General features: G+C 47.7%; 6 protein-coding genes across 6 annotated transcripts; 3 read left to right on the top strand and 3 right to left on the bottom strand.

Moving 5' to 3' along the window:
* Positions 1–595: 595 nt before the first annotated feature.
* On the top strand, positions 596–2,389 carry BDV37DRAFT_277315 (DnaJ and TPR domain protein; the record flags this gene model as incomplete). The annotated part of the gene is made up of 3 exons (XM_032085739.1): positions 596–818; positions 872–2,033; positions 2,098–2,389. The coding sequence occupies 3 exons, from the start codon at positions 596–598 to the stop codon at positions 2,387–2,389; spliced, it is 1,677 nt and encodes a 558-aa protein (XP_031934225.1).
* Positions 2,390–2,726: 337 nt separating this feature from the next.
* BDV37DRAFT_267137 (uncharacterized protein) lies at positions 2,727–3,753 on the top strand. Its single transcript, XM_032083987.1, has one exon. The coding sequence runs from the start codon at positions 2,991–2,993 to the stop codon at positions 3,177–3,179; it is 189 nt and encodes a 62-aa protein (XP_031934224.1). The 5' UTR covers positions 2,727–2,990; the 3' UTR covers positions 3,180–3,753.
* Positions 3,541–7,418, bottom strand: BDV37DRAFT_289884 (uncharacterized protein; the record flags this gene model as incomplete). The annotated part of the gene is made up of 7 exons (XM_032088576.1): positions 3,541–4,040; positions 4,182–4,516; positions 4,573–4,723; positions 4,779–4,854; positions 4,902–7,012; positions 7,061–7,267; positions 7,328–7,418. 7 exons carry the CDS (start codon positions 7,416–7,418, stop codon positions 3,541–3,543), a joined length of 3,471 nt encoding a protein of 1,156 aa, XP_031934223.1.
* Positions 7,419–7,705: 287 nt separating this feature from the next.
* On the bottom strand, positions 7,706–9,513 carry BDV37DRAFT_267133 (putative L-serine dehydratase). The gene is made up of 3 exons (XM_032083986.1): positions 9,236–9,513; positions 9,121–9,174; positions 7,706–9,055 (listed from the first exon to the last, which is right to left on the bottom strand). Exons 1-3 carry the CDS (start codon positions 9,319–9,321, stop codon positions 8,086–8,088), a joined length of 1,110 nt encoding a protein of 369 aa, XP_031934222.1. The 5' UTR covers positions 9,322–9,513; the 3' UTR covers positions 7,706–8,085.
* A 206-nt stretch (positions 9,514–9,719) lies between these two features.
* Positions 9,720–11,448, bottom strand: BDV37DRAFT_292993 (major facilitator superfamily domain-containing protein; the record flags this gene model as incomplete). Its single annotated transcript, XM_032089293.1, has 5 exons — positions 9,720–9,997; positions 10,094–10,558; positions 10,622–10,677; positions 10,707–11,138; positions 11,201–11,448. 5 exons carry the CDS (start codon positions 11,446–11,448, stop codon positions 9,720–9,722), a joined length of 1,479 nt encoding a protein of 492 aa, XP_031934221.1.
* Positions 11,449–11,937: 489 nt separating this feature from the next.
* On the top strand, positions 11,938–13,872 carry BDV37DRAFT_292991 (TauD/TfdA dioxygenase family protein). The gene is made up of 8 exons (XM_032089292.1): positions 11,938–12,454; positions 12,514–12,542; positions 12,665–12,724; positions 13,006–13,096; positions 13,157–13,315; positions 13,395–13,494; positions 13,559–13,638; positions 13,705–13,872. Exons 1-8 carry the CDS (start codon positions 12,094–12,096, stop codon positions 13,779–13,781), a joined length of 957 nt encoding a protein of 318 aa, XP_031934220.1. The 5' UTR covers positions 11,938–12,093; the 3' UTR covers positions 13,782–13,872.
* The last annotated feature ends 247 nt before the right edge of the window (positions 13,873–14,119 follow it).

Genomic DNA, 14,119 nt, shown 5'->3' with positions numbered 1-14,119 from the left:
GAAGTAAAGGAAAAAAAAAAAAGAATTGATATCAAACTCTGAACTTCCACCGCCTTCGTTGCAATTCGATCGGCCACGACCAATCAGAGCGATGGTTCTTCCGCAACTTTTCTCTCGTCACAAATCCAAGAGATCCAAATCCAAGCAAATTCAGCATCCGGATCTCTCAACTCTGACTCCGAATCCGACACCGGTCTCTTCTTCTTCTTCTTCTTCTCCTCCTCCGCCACCTCCTAGAGTCTCTCCGTCGTCGCCTCCAGCCTCTTCTTCTCCCCGTCATTCTTATAGTACCCGGAGAAATCCTCCACCCCCTCCACCGTACCAACCCACTGCTGCGGCGACTGCTCCTCCTCAACCGAATCTTCCACGCAAATCCTCGACTCGTCCGGCCCACAGTCGGTCGTCGTCCACTCCTTCACACTCCAAATCCTGTCACCGTCCAACACATTCCTCTGCTACGTCTAAGGGCAGTTTCTCTTCCTCCGCTTCACGCCCTACTTTCTCCCGTGCTTCGACCGTTCACCGGTTCAAGAAGCACGACCCCGATCTTCATCCGTTAAATCTTCCTCCCGACGAGCTACGTCGCCTATCAGCCATGGCTGCTGCTGCTGACCGGAGCTCGATGGACATCGACAGCAATGATCCTCGTCTGTCGTCCTCCGCTAACGGTGTGAACGGAACGCATGCCGAAAAGAGCCCTACCCCCCCTCCTCATAGATCAAATGGAACGACCGCTGAAGCGGATTCCTTTAAGTTGGCAGGAAATAAATTCTTCAAGGACCGTAATTATGCTCGGGCTATTGAAGAGTTCAGCAAAGGTGGGCGCTCTTCTGCGACGGTCTCATTGTTGCTTCTGCTGACAAACTTTTAGCCGTTGAGATTAACCCTAATTCTTCCGTGTACCTGTCCAACCGGGCGGCGGCGCACATGGCCGCCCATCAGTATATAAATGCTCTCGAAGACTGTGAACGGGCTCTTGAGCTTGATCCGTCCAACGCTAAGATTCAGTACCGTCTGGCCCGTATCCTCACTAGTCTGGGCCGCCCTTCAGAGGCACTTAATGTCCTCTCTCGCACGGACCCTCCCGCCTCGGCGACCGATCGTGCGCCTGCTGAGAAGATGATTCGCTTCGTGACACAAGCGGAAGAGACCCTGGCTCAGGAACGGGGAGTGTCGATGGCTCTGTTCTGTCTGGACCAGGCGAGAGCGCTCCTGGGCAATGGCGTTAAGGAGCCCCGCAAGTGGACCTTGATGACTGCGGAAGCACAGCTGAAGATGGCAAACGAGAATTCGTTTGCAAAGGCACAGGATATTGCCATGAACATGCTTCGACAGAACAACCAAGATCCTGATGCTCTGATGATCCGTGCCCGTGCATTCTACGGTCTGGGAGAGACGGAACAGGCGCTGAAAACCCTTAAAATCTGTATCAGCTTGGATCCTGATATGAAGTCGGCTATCAAACTACTTCGTACCGTTCAGAAGTTGATGCGCACGAAGGAGGAGGGTAATAATGCCTTCAAGGCCAAGGATTACCGCAAGGCGATCGACCTCTGGTCGCAGGCTTTGGAGGTAGACCCGACCAACAAGGACATGAACGCAAAGATTCTACAGAATCGTGCCCAAGCACACATCAACCTGAAGGAATACGATAACGCAGTCAACGACTGCACGGAGGCCCTGCGGTTGGATCCGTCGTATGTCAAGGCACAGAAGATACGTGCCAAGGCCCACGGCGGTGCTGGCAACTGGGAAGAAGCAGTGCGCGATTACAAGGCCGTGGCAGAATCCAACCCCACCGAAAAGGGTATCCAGGAAGAGATTCGCAAGGCTGAATTTGAGCTCAAGAAGGCCCAGCGGAAGGATTACTACAAGATCTTGGGTGTGTCAAAGGATGCTTCCGACCATGAGATCAAGAAGGCCTACCGCAAGCTGGCCATCCAGTACCACCCGGATAAGAACCGTGATGATCCTCAAGGTGATGAGAAGTTCAAGGAGATCGGAGAAGCTTATGAGACCCTGATCGATTCCCAGTATGTCCCCTTCTGTCTTTCGTCTATATATTTTTTAAATACAGGCTTTCTAACAAAAGTTTAGGAAACGTGCGGCTTATGACAACGGTGATGACCTCATTGACCCATCCGACATGTTCGGTGGCCATGGTGGCTTCGGCGGCTTCGGCGGCATGGGTGGCATGGGCGGTATGGGTGGAATGGGCGGCATGGGTGGCATGGGTGGCATGGGCGGCACCCATATCAACATCGACCCCAACATCCTCTTTAACATGATGAACGGCGGCGGCGGCGGTGGTTTCGCTCAAGCCGGCGGAAACCCCTTCGGTGGCGGCCAGCAGTCCCGCGGCGGATTCCCGGGCGGATTCCCCTTCTAATCCACAGCAGCCCCATGGACTGCACATATTCAACACGACAGGGATAACAGAACATATAAATCTTGAAGAAGAAACAGAAGGTCAAATTTGAAAAAAAAAGGAATCTCTAATAAACGACCGACAAGTCTCGTCCGTGGTTGCATTTATCAGTGCCAGGGCAATCATCTCGTTCTCCACCCTTTACTCTTTTCCTACCTTGCGTCGATCAATCCATCTTACGCCGTCTCATCTATAAGCGGTCTTCGATATTCCCCCCGGTGCATGCATGATTTCGGATTGTTAAGCACGATGCTATAGACTTGCTGCTTTGCTTCTTTATCTACCTCTTATCTTCTTTCCAGTTTCAACCCCATTTTTTTTATTCCTTCCCAACCTAGCATAGATGGGACGCATGTTTTATTTGTGACTTTTTTTACTTCCCTTTTTTTTTTCGCTTCCACTTTCCCAAAGATCACTCCCTGCTCTCTGTCTGCAAGGATGTGTTGAAGTGGGTGAAGACAAACAGTGGAACATCTTAGTGGCTACATTCGGGCGTTATATACTCTTGGGTCTTATGCTTGCTACCTATTGATACTATTTACTCATTTGCGTGTGGTCTGCGATGCTGCTATGTTTATGTTGGGATTTATTTGCGAAATACCAGTGGCTTAGCCATTATCGGGTAGCTGATGAGATCAATGGATATGTTGATGATTTATTATACGTGGTTCGTTTCGTAGCATGTTTCTTTCTCATTATGGGTAGGATTGGAAGTTTTGCTATTTTGCTGTTACAGGCACATGGCCAGTAATTACGCCAGAAGATTGATGCAATAGAAGATGAAATGAAAGGTTCATTTCCAGAATAAACCCTATTCACGTCAGAGGCGATAAGTTCCAAAGCTGCTAACAACAACCAAGAGCCATCCACGAAACTGAGAAATCAAGTCGTTCACGTTCAGCATGGAAAAATCCAAAATCAACAACACCATCAATCCAATTGCGCACCTCATCCCGTGTCTTCCAGAGACATGGGACTATGCTTCAACCATCTGCCATTAATGTTCGAAAATCCCCCAGAAACACGAATTATCAGATCATCCAAAGTTCGCTCAGCATAGCATACTACGTCCATTGCAGCTCGTGTCCCATAGATGACAGCCCCTTTGGTTTTTACTCGCGCTCTGCCTCCGGCTTGAATAAGTCGTTATAAACAAACTCAAGTCCTGGGTGCAGACCCCATATGTCTTCTACCTGAATGGGGATCTCCTCCTCGTATTTCACTTCTGGTTCCTCTTCGCTCTTTACCAAGACTTCGGGTGCAGCAGGTGGTACTAGGACTGTCTGACCATTTGGTTCATTGTTAAGCCCCAGAAGTTGATCTAGATGTATCTTTGCCTCTGCGCTCTGTATGATCTTGGTTACCTCATTTTTGAGGGTTATCTGGTCAGCAGAGAACTTCCGGATCTGAGGTTCGATGATAGCCGTGCGGTAGTCGCGCGACACGTGGTTCACGGTCGATTCTACCAGATGTCCTAGCTTTTCTCGTGTCATGTTCAGCAGATCCATTATGTTTTGTAGTGCTCGCTCGGCACTGATTCCAAGCACAGAGGAACAATTGTCTGCCGCCTGGCGAGTCATTATGTCTCTCATGCGGACCAAGGAATACCGGCCTATGTGCGCTGTGTCAGAAGATTCTATGAGATGTATCACCCGTTTGGAGAATTCCGGTCAAGATGGGGAATAGAGTTAAGAAGTCTCATGTTCCTTCCCTTCCTTATCCCACGGATAAAGAATAATAACTGAAAACTTACCAGACTGATCCGCACACTCTTGATACGCCTGCCGTAGCTCTGCTTCAATCGTCTTGGCAAATATCCTGTTCAATTCCTTTTGCTCTGACTTTATTGATGCTTCCAGCGGCTTGAGCTCATACCCTAGAGTTTTACAATAGGTGCTTAGCATCACTTCCGGCATTTCAGTATTCCTGTTGGTGGGGGCGCCTCTATCAGCGAGGGCCATTGCTCTGCTGTGAAAGTCTTGCAGGCTGCCTTCCATGCCGACAGCAAACTCATTGAGATGTAGAGGAACTTTCACACAGAATGTTCTTGTCCAACCGCCGACGATCTTGTCTAACAAAGGATTGGCTCTGCTGTAATGTGAGTATTGTCCAGAATAACAAAGACACGGTGCCGGGTTGCATACAGTTCCTGGTTCCAGTCTCTTTCCTTGAATACTCCTTGACGACGACAAATGGCCCGGTACGTATTGAACGCGAGACCTCCTTCGTTACGGGGTGCATTCCACTGAGAGATTATGCGAGGAATTTCCCCGCAGGCATGTTTTACTGCTCGGTCTACATTATTCGTATCTGTCAGACGAAAGCAAAATGCATTGACGGAGTCACATACCAAGTCGATTGATGATGTTCACTTCAAATGTTTGAAGAAGTGCATCAGAGTGCTCGCAAACCTGCTTTTCCATAACCTAACGGATTAAGCAAAAATTTCTGAATGCCTAGATAAGAAGCATACCTTTCTTAAGTTATCCACGGCCAAGTTGAATCCGGTTTCCAATTCTTGTATCTTCTCGTCCGACATGATATGTGCCGGACTAGTTGCCAGCGACCATAATGACATCGATTGGAACAGCCTTTTCAGTTGAGCTAACAATCGCAATGCCGATGCTTCCCTTGCTTTTTCGGTCAAGTTTATGCAATGGCGCTGTAACTGGGGTATTTCAGTATCCTCCAGCTTTGTAAAACCAGTCACATGGACTTCCTTCCGAAGTCTACCACAAAGCTTTTGGTATGCCTTTGTGGACACGCAGAACACAGGAAGTTCGTTCGCCAGTTTTTCATAGTCTCTAGCTGGCAAATTTAAGCTAGAAATCGCTGTCTGATCTTCATCCTCTCCAAACTCTTGATCTAACTCGTGGATGCCGCACGCAAAGTCCTTTTTGATCTCCTCCTTTGAGTAGATATTTCTGGCGTTGATGCATTCCCGGATAATGTCTGTTTTCATATTCTCGGTTTCTTCCTTAAGCCGCTTTGATTCTGCTTTTTTGATTTTGATCTGTTGGTTGAGTTGGCGTCGCTGTTGTTCAAGTTGTTTCCTCTCGGCTTTAAGAGCCTGATGCTGCCTCATCCGGTCTTCAGTTTCAGAGTGACTCGACTTTTGCACTTCAGTGGCGGAGATATCAACAGGAGCCGTTGTCATATCATTCTTGTTAGAGTCGGTTCTCCCGCTCATCTCAACCTCACTGGACATCTTTTCTTTGTTGGGCATATTGTCAGATTGGCTCAAATGGGACTCTTCACTGGACAGCCTAGCTTCGAACTCCTCGATCTCGTCAGAAATAGAGCCAATATCGTCCAGAATATATTCTTTCCTCTTTTCAAGCTCATTCACCTCGACTTTTAGCTGAGTACATAGTTTGTTTTGTTGTTCTCGCCTCTTCACTGACGGCAGCGCCAGTCTTAGAGAGTCCTGTACTTCACTCACAGAGATATCGTCTGTCTTGGTGCATATGAAGGTGATGTTATTGAAAGCACAATCCATATGCATTTGCATCTTGAAGTTCTGCCCTAGAAGGTCATGGGCAACTTTGTCATCCACAGCTCGATTAATGGGCGAGATAACCCAATGAGCTGAGCAACGTTTCATATAGTCTTCTGCAACCGCCACGCGCGCAGCATTAGAGTCAAAGACACCAGGCAAGTCGACAAGAACAGCTCCGGTAGACAGCGCCTTTGCTTTTACATAAATTCGAACCACGCGAATAAGCGGCCAGAGCCTTATATCACTGCCCCTCTGTGAAGGGTTCTTCGAGTTGTGCCTTTTGCCCTTGCTATCGATGTAAGACTTCAGTTTCCGAGAGAAGACTCGGGCCTTGTCCTCTTCAAAGATTAAGGTACTACCAAGCAGACTCAAGACTTTCTGATCCTCCAAGAGCTTCTCAACTGATGTGTTGGTGATGTTTTCCATCTCCAGTGAGGGGTACACAGCTTTGATCTTGTCAAGTGCAACACCGGCATTAGAATCCTTTGGAATGTTCTCTCGGGTGACATCCCTCAAGCTGTCGCAGAGCTCTTTGAAAAGGATGCGTAGTTCGTGTTCCCACTCGCTGCGTTGGATGAATTCAATGCGTTCTTTGTACCGGAACTCTCCATCGTTGTATGACAGCTCCGTTGCCACTGCAGTGGAGGCCCGCATGCAGTTTGTTGCGAGTATGTTTTCCTCATCGGCGATGGCATTGATGAGAGACGATTTTCCGACACCAGTGCTACCAACAACCCCGATAATCACTTTTTCCGTCTGAGAAAAGGAAAGTGCCAATTCAATGTCGTCTTTCCAATTAGCGTCACCCAACCAGACATCAGACCTATTGAGGACGCGCTGGAGATTCTCTAACGCTAGTACTCCTGCGTCGACAGCAGATTCCAGGGCAGGTATCATGGGGTCTTCGGTTTTTCTTGGGTCATGGGTCGGAGAGATATCTCTTTCGGTCATTTCCACATCCTCATCGTTAGAGTATGCGGCATCGTCATCGTCACCGTCTTCACCATCTTCATCGTCGGCCCCCTGGCACAACTCGGCTAACACCTCTGTACCGAGGTGACCGAGTTGGGCTTTGAATGTGGATACTTATAACTATTAGCGCTCAACATTTGCCAAGCGGATGTGGTACTCACTGGGTATGGACGAAGTCATCTCAGCCTCAAGCTGGGTCATGCTTGCAAAGCATGTTTCATAGAGAGTTTTCAAACTGCTCTCATAGTCGGCTTGTGCTTCCATCGGCGTAGACATTGAGGCAAGTATCTGGACTCGCTCGGTGTACTCTTGGCGAAGTCTCGGTGTTACTAACGCCCATGACTCCTTGAAGTTAGGGTACTGGTGTGCTAGCACAGATAGTATTAGAATATCTCCCTTGCTATAACAAAGTATGGCGCAAGACTTACAATGTTCCTGACCCTCCCATATACATGAGTGCCGAGCCTGCTGCTCAGCTATGTAATGAAGCTGAGCTAAATTGATGACTTGGTCATCCATTTTTCCAATTTAGGGTAGCGTATGGACACTAGATAGAGGAGTAGAAGAAAGAAGTGACAAAGAAGTTATAGTAGATAGTGTCAAAAGTGAGTGGCTAATGAGAGATAGCATAGAAGCTAAGAGATTGAAAACAGCAAGCACAGATATGAGTCTTCAGCAACAATATATCGTCAAGGAGGAGTGTTATGATGAAACACTGGAAATCTGTTGAGATTGAGCCTTGATATGTTTGTTATTAAAGATAGCTTGTGTTGTCGGGGCCACGATAAGTTTGACCTTCACTTCATCGAGAGTGAATCTTTACATGAAGCTAGAGAGATAGAGAAGTGTGTCAGATCTCGCACCAAGGACAGGTGACAATGCCCTTGGTAGCTTGTTGAAGGCAAGTGCATTGCAGAACACAAGTCTACAATGCTTGAGAAGTCGTGATATTGGGTATAATGAAATACTTCTGCACATGTTAATAGTTGTTTGAAGCACAAAAGGCATTGGTGTTGGTAGCAAAAGGAAGAGAAAGGACAAGTCACGAGATTGCAGTATGAGGCACATGCATCCAACGCCAGAGACAATTTGAATATTTCGCTATGCTATCATATATTTGAATACCATGGGTACTGCAATTTCGTGTTGCGCAATATGCCGAAGAAGAAGGAAGATGCGATAATGTCTATTTCCATTCATTCTGCAATCTCTGCCGATATTCAGCAATCATCTCCGCGGTGATATTGCTTCCTCCACAAACAACCACAACCACCCGACTGTCCGGAGTAAGATCTGGAACAGCTTCCCTCAACCTTGACCCTGCCGCTATTTCAACACTGATCCCGCATGCCAGCTCCACCTGCAACCGAAGCTCATCAGCCAAGTAAATGATTCCCTTCGCGGCCTCAGCGTCGGATCCAACAACACTGACAACGTCAACACCGGCTGGTGGTGACTGAGCATTCTTCAAAGTCTGAGGAGCCACACGAAGCGCACCCAAAGAAGTCGCCAGGGACGAGATCGCCGGAAGAGACTGCAGACTTCCGCTCCGCAGCGAGAGCGCCAGAGAATCTGCTCCATTCGTCTCAGCAGCCAACACACAGACATTCTTCGACGTTGTACCAGTTATCAAGTCTGGTGTCGGATGAGATCGCATGTAATCACCAAGTCCTTCCACAATCCCATTAAAAAGACCTCCGCCACCAACGCTACATACAATGGCATCAGCGGGGAAAGCATAGCCTGCAGGAGTGTCTCTGGGCGGTAACTGGGTAGCAATTTCCGAAACCATTGTCCCCGCACCTTTCCAGACATCTGGATGATCAAATGGGGGCACATAGATGTTCCGTTGCTCAGCCGCGTCAGCGTCTTTCTCGTCTGCCTCCTTTTCGATGAAGGTTTGCCGTAGATAAGTGTCGGCCTCGAACCAGCTTGACCCATGCTGGATCACATCTGTAGCTCCAGCAGCGCGCAGCTTGCTAATCATGAGAGGCTTGGTGCTATGTGGTACGACGACTGTGCAGTGGCAGCCCAGATCTCGGGCTGCGATGACGGCGGCTAGCCCTGCATTTCCGCCCGAAGAACTGTAGAAGTGAAGCTCCTTGTCTTTGTTTGCAGGATCCAGGAGAGCGCTGCGAATCAGATTTCCGATACCTCTGCAATGAATATGAGTTACTTCTGTGCTTCTTGATAGTTCTTGTGGAAGTTTCAGATGGTCTACCTCGACTTGAAGGACCCTGAAGGTTGAAGCAGTTCTAGTTTCAGAAAGACTCTACTATATAGACATTAACAACGATGTATAAAAGGTATTAGATCAATAGAGTAAATGTACTTGCCATCCTGCTGCCTTTGACAATGTCGCAGACTCTATCAACGGCGTCTCGATCCATGGCTTCCGCTGCGTGGGGTGAGTACCGGTCATGGTCTTCTTTATTAGGACAACAAGACCAAACGTGAGGAATAAACTATAGACAAAGAAAGAAATATCGAAAGACCAGGGAGAATTATCGATAAGAAACGAGAAGGTGTTATAGACTTATACTAGACAGCATTGTCCTTTGGTAAGGCCACAGTAACATAATTCCGCGCCCTTTCAATGGCATCGAGCTTAACAATTGGCCGAACATAATGCCCTTCTCCACTATAAATTTACCGGCCGGACGAGAACCTGAAGAGATAAGAACCATTCAGTACAATAAGATTCTGCCTTATGGCAAGTCGATCAACTAACATCAATGGCTCTAAAATAACTTTTAACAGAAAGTTCTAGAATTTATTCCAGTTCCAACATTGTATACGACACCCCAGCCATCTTCATAACTATATTGCCGATAGATTCAACACTTTCTTCCTTCGGGCATCCCAACGAGTGAGCAACAACATAATCGCAACAACCGCCAACTGCGCCACGGTTGTTGCCAGATTCGAGATAAACCCTCCCCTGAAGTTCGGGGCTTCCACTGCTGGGTACTGTAATAGTTGTGTCCAAGCGGACATGGCTTGGCCGATAGCGTTCATACTGGCCGTCACAATTGCACGCTCTTCGGCGTCGTTAGCCATCGTTACGGTTGCCCAGCTCATTGTGAGAGGGCTCATTGCTAGATAATAGGCTTCATTAGAACAATATCTCAGTGGCGGTGGTGGATGAAGATAAAAGGATGAATGTGTTTATGCAAGAGAGTTTTGGTACTCACCACCCTCAGCTCCGGTAAGAATAAAGCCTGCCAGTCGTCCAGCCTCACCCACATCCCAAACTACCAGCAAAACAAGACCCAATAGAACTGGAATTGTAGTGATGATAGAAGGAAGCCAGAAATTCCTCTTCTTGTCCGCCGCGGTCCCCGCGATCAAGGCAGCTACAATAGAAACAGCCGTTGCAATTGTCGGGAGGGTATTGATTCTTGTGACAGAATAGAGGTCCGGTTTTGCTTTGAGGTACAAACTGAATGGTGTGGACGAAGCCAGAAAGTTCTGGTCAATGAGGATCCACTGCGCAACGAAGACGTACCAGTGCCAACGGCCGAGCACACGCTTAAAAATGTCACGGGAGACTTTCAGTTGGCTTGGAGCTGTGAGGCCTACGAGGCGGGAATTGGCGAGTGCGTGCTCTTTATGAGTTAGGAACCGGGGCTTCGCACGATGCGGGACGTCTAGGAATGCTATATAGCCTCTGTGTCCAGTTAGTATTGTCCCTGTATCGAAGGTGGTGAGTCCGGACGTACAGGATACATATTGGTATTGTGATGATAGTGCAGACGATGAAAAGCCACCTATGAAGCTTATGAGCCCTGATATTCATTGTTGTACAAGTGGCTCATAGATGAATACCTCCACCCGGCCAATCCATGCGTATTGTTCAGATTGGTATACGCGGCCGCCTGAAGATAGCCAGCGAACATTGTCCCCAGAGGTGATGCGATGAAGAACAGAGACACTCGACGACCGATTTCTTCAGGCTTATACCACGATCCAATGACATATATCACGCCGGTAAAGGAGCACGATTCGCAGATGCCGATGAGAACCCGCATCGCGTAGATAGTGCCCGGATTCTGTGCCCAGGCACATCCAAATGTGAACAGGCCCCACCCGGCTTCTAACGTAGGTAGAATGATATCGATTCGACTTCTGGTCAGAAAATAGCATGCAGGGATCATGGATGCACAATATGCTGCCCAGAATGCGGCTGTAATGTAATTGAGTTCATTACCGACGAGTCCAATGTCTTCTTTCATTCCTCTGTGTATTACTGTTAGTCTCTGTTGAATTTGCTTGAGGACATTGCAATGGAGCGAACCTACGATACGTAAGCATTTGTAATGGCCTGCTGGTCAAGGTATTTCGTGAAGAACGAAAGACAGCCGAATGTCAGAATCAGAACGTCCAATTTCAGTACCAGTCGCTTTTCTAAATGATTCATGTCTCTTGGATACCATCGTGTCCATGTCAGGAATTGAATCCATAGTCCATCATGACCTCCGAGGACAGTGGTTTCATCCCCAGAAAGCTCTTGTGTTGAATCATGGGCGAGCGTCTTTGATTCACCCATCTTGGTACTTTCTGAAGGTTAGGTAGGTTTAACCAAGTTAGGTAAGTTAGGGCTTCGCATAAGAGAAGCCGAGGACCAGGATGTATTTAGCAACTAAATAGGAAGAATATAGAAGTCTAGATATGACATGAGTTGCGACAACCCCCCTCCAATTGCGGGGGTTGAATGGGGTGCCGATAGAGCGATCCCAGGGACTTATGGTATCATTGCCATCGATCCTCTAGTCTGAAGGCATTTCCAACCTGAGAAATAAATGTCGGATTGCACTAACAATTCTGAGTTCAAGTTTGTTTTCGTAGCGTGTTTCTGTGCCGAAACTACGTCTACTACCCAATGGTTATTAGGGCTCATGTCATGGCTGGCAGCATTGACGCCATCCAGGCCATTGATGCAACTAGTGGCCTCGGTCAATTGTGTCATTGCATGTTGATATTGCTACCCATATAGCATCATTGGCCCGGTTACATCTCGAATGATAAAGCGAATGGTGTTTGAGAGCACATTTAGTAATGCTGCTTGTCATCCATCCGTCTTTGCCGTCAAGTAGAAGTAGACCTATTTTATAAGACGTAGAAAGCGCCTACTGCAACCCCTACTGCTCCACACCCAAAACAACCTGCAGGGACATCAACTTCCGATCTCAGAATGGCCCATCTCGAAGCGCGCAAGCACATATCCCCTGATTCAGGTTTCCCCATCACCATCCACCCCAACTTCAACCCCAAAATCAAGCACCATGTCCCTCCAGACTCCATTCGGGAACCCTTCAATCCATCAAAAGACCGAGCACTCTTTGCCGACCCTGAAAAGAAAGCTCTATTTTCTGTGGCCAAGCCTGTAGACCTGACTGAGTCAATCGGCACCCTTCTTGAGAATGTGCAACTGTCTCAGCTGAACGAGCAGCAACTGGATGAACTGGCTCTTTTGGTGACCGAGAGGGGTGTGGTGTTTTTTAGGGATCAGAACTTGACGACGGAAAAGCAAGTTGAGTTATTTCAACATTACGGTGAGTAGCGTATCAAGGATTCCAGTAGGGAGGGTCTCGATGCTGACTTGTACTTATAGGAGTTCTGGATAAGCATCCTGCTCAGAAGGTGAGAGTGAAGAGAGTATCTAGATCGCAGGTTTCCAACTAGGGCTAACAGCTATACAGGATCAAAAAGTTAGATAGTTCTCGATACATGGCTGCTCTTTCTCCACTGACGAAATCATATAGTTCGTGAATATCCACGGTAGCCGTGAGGATCATCGCGAGATTGCCAATTACACCCCATGGGTAAGATCACCATTCCATATATATGCACCAGTTATTCGCAACGCAGCTGTAACTCCTCAAAGCCGAGTGGCGAGTTCCACGCAGATACTTCGTTTGAAATTAACCGTATGTCTTGCACACTCACTAAATAAAATATCGGATACTCACCTCAACTAGCGCCATCATATTCCCTCCTGAGAATGGAAGAGCATCCAGACGTCGGAGGTGACACTGCATGGGTATACTCCATCCACCCATTCAACCTAAGCCAAATATCCCCATCTAACCCAGAATATCATCAGGTCTCCCAGTACGGCCTATACGACGCTCTCAGCGACGCTTACAAGAAGTTCCTCGATGGCCTCCACGCAGTACACACCTCTAGACTCCAATGTCCGCCCCCCATGCCTCTGTACAACAAGCGAAAATCATGTTCATACTAATGCCAAATAGATGACACAATCCTTGACCTCTGGGGCGTCGGTCCAAACAGACCACCCATCGACACCCACCATCCCGCCGTTCGAACACACCCAGTCACCGGACTGAAAGCCCTGAACGTGAACACAGGGTTTGTAACCGGCTTTGCAGAACTCAAGAAACTCGAGTCAGGTTAGTATTCTAGTTTTTGTGTATGAACAGTGCCGGCTGGCTCGATGACCATTCAGTATTGACGTGATATGCTGTCTAGACAAGCTTCTGGATTTCCTATCGCATCATATCCATTCCGCTGATGATCACTACGTGCGTTGGAAGTGGGCTGTTGGTAGTGTTGCGATGTGGGATAATCGGTATTACACTCCTATGTTGTCCTTTCCCCCAGTTTATGATGGATGCTTATGTTGCTGGCTATAGATGTACCGTTCACCGAGTGATCCCCGGAAGGTATAAAGGGAACAGACGAGGAATTCGCACAACCGTCTTCGGTGAGAAGCGTGAGTACCCGAAATACATCGTTTATCAGAGATATACAGATGAACTGACTGTCCCGGGCTGGCCAGCTTATTTTGATCCGGCAAGTGAGAGTCGAGATGAGCGCAATTTGCGCGAAGAGAAGAACGCCAATGGGGACGCTTGACGGCAGTACAACGGATGAGTTCTTTAAGGGTTTAGAGATTCTTTGATAGAATGCCTCGTAGGACCAAATCTATTCAGCGGTACTGAAGAACTTCAGTTGTAAGCTACATTTTATTCTGTATCATAGGTATCATTCCTACCCATCTAGTAGTATATCACGGCATCCTTGATGCCTCTTTCCTGTACTGCTAATAAACATTCACTGTCCGAAGAAGTAAATAGGCGAAAGAAATACAGTCGGACTCCCTGTCACCCACGAAGTGAATATCAAACCATGTCATCTTGAAAGTGACTGATGGACAAAATCGAAAAAAAAATCCAATCCATCGCAGACGACGA

This window comes from Aspergillus pseudonomiae, assembly GCF_009193645.1.
Source record: "Aspergillus pseudonomiae strain CBS 119388 unplaced genomic scaffold BDV37scaffold_217, whole genome shotgun sequence".
Lineage (NCBI taxonomy): Eukaryota > Fungi > Ascomycota > Eurotiomycetes > Eurotiales > Aspergillaceae > Aspergillus > Aspergillus pseudonomiae.
This window is presented reverse-complemented; position numbering and strand designations above follow the sequence as displayed.

What these genes read in the sequence shown, in the direction of transcription:
- BDV37DRAFT_267137 (XM_032083987.1), top strand. Translation starts at nt 2,991, where the DNA reads ATGCTGCTATGTTTATGTTGGGATTTATTTGCGAAATACCAGTGGCTT.
- BDV37DRAFT_267133 (XM_032083986.1), bottom strand. Translation starts at nt 9,321, where the DNA reads ATGACCGGTACTCACCCCACGCAGCGGAAGCCATGGATCGAGACGCCG. An exon ending in TTGTCAAAGGCAGCAGGATG is followed by an intron (nt 9,175 to 9,235) that starts GCAAGTACATTT and finishes ATGTCTATATAG; the next exon opens with TAGAGTCTTTCTGAAACTAG. An exon ending in TCAGGGTCCTTCAAGTCGAG is followed by an intron (nt 9,056 to 9,120) that starts GTAGACCATCTG and finishes TATTCATTGCAG; the next exon opens with AGGTATCGGAAATCTGATTC.
- BDV37DRAFT_292991 (XM_032089292.1), top strand. Translation starts at nt 12,094, where the DNA reads ATGGCCCATCTCGAAGCGCGCAAGCACATATCCCCTGATTCAGGTTTC. An exon ending in ATAAGCATCCTGCTCAGAAG is followed by an intron (nt 12,543 to 12,664) that starts GTGAGAGTGAAG and finishes GAAATCATATAG; the next exon opens with TTCGTGAATATCCACGGTAG. An exon ending in ACTCAAGAAACTCGAGTCAG is followed by an intron (nt 13,316 to 13,394) that starts GTTAGTATTCTA and finishes TATGCTGTCTAG; the next exon opens with ACAAGCTTCTGGATTTCCTA.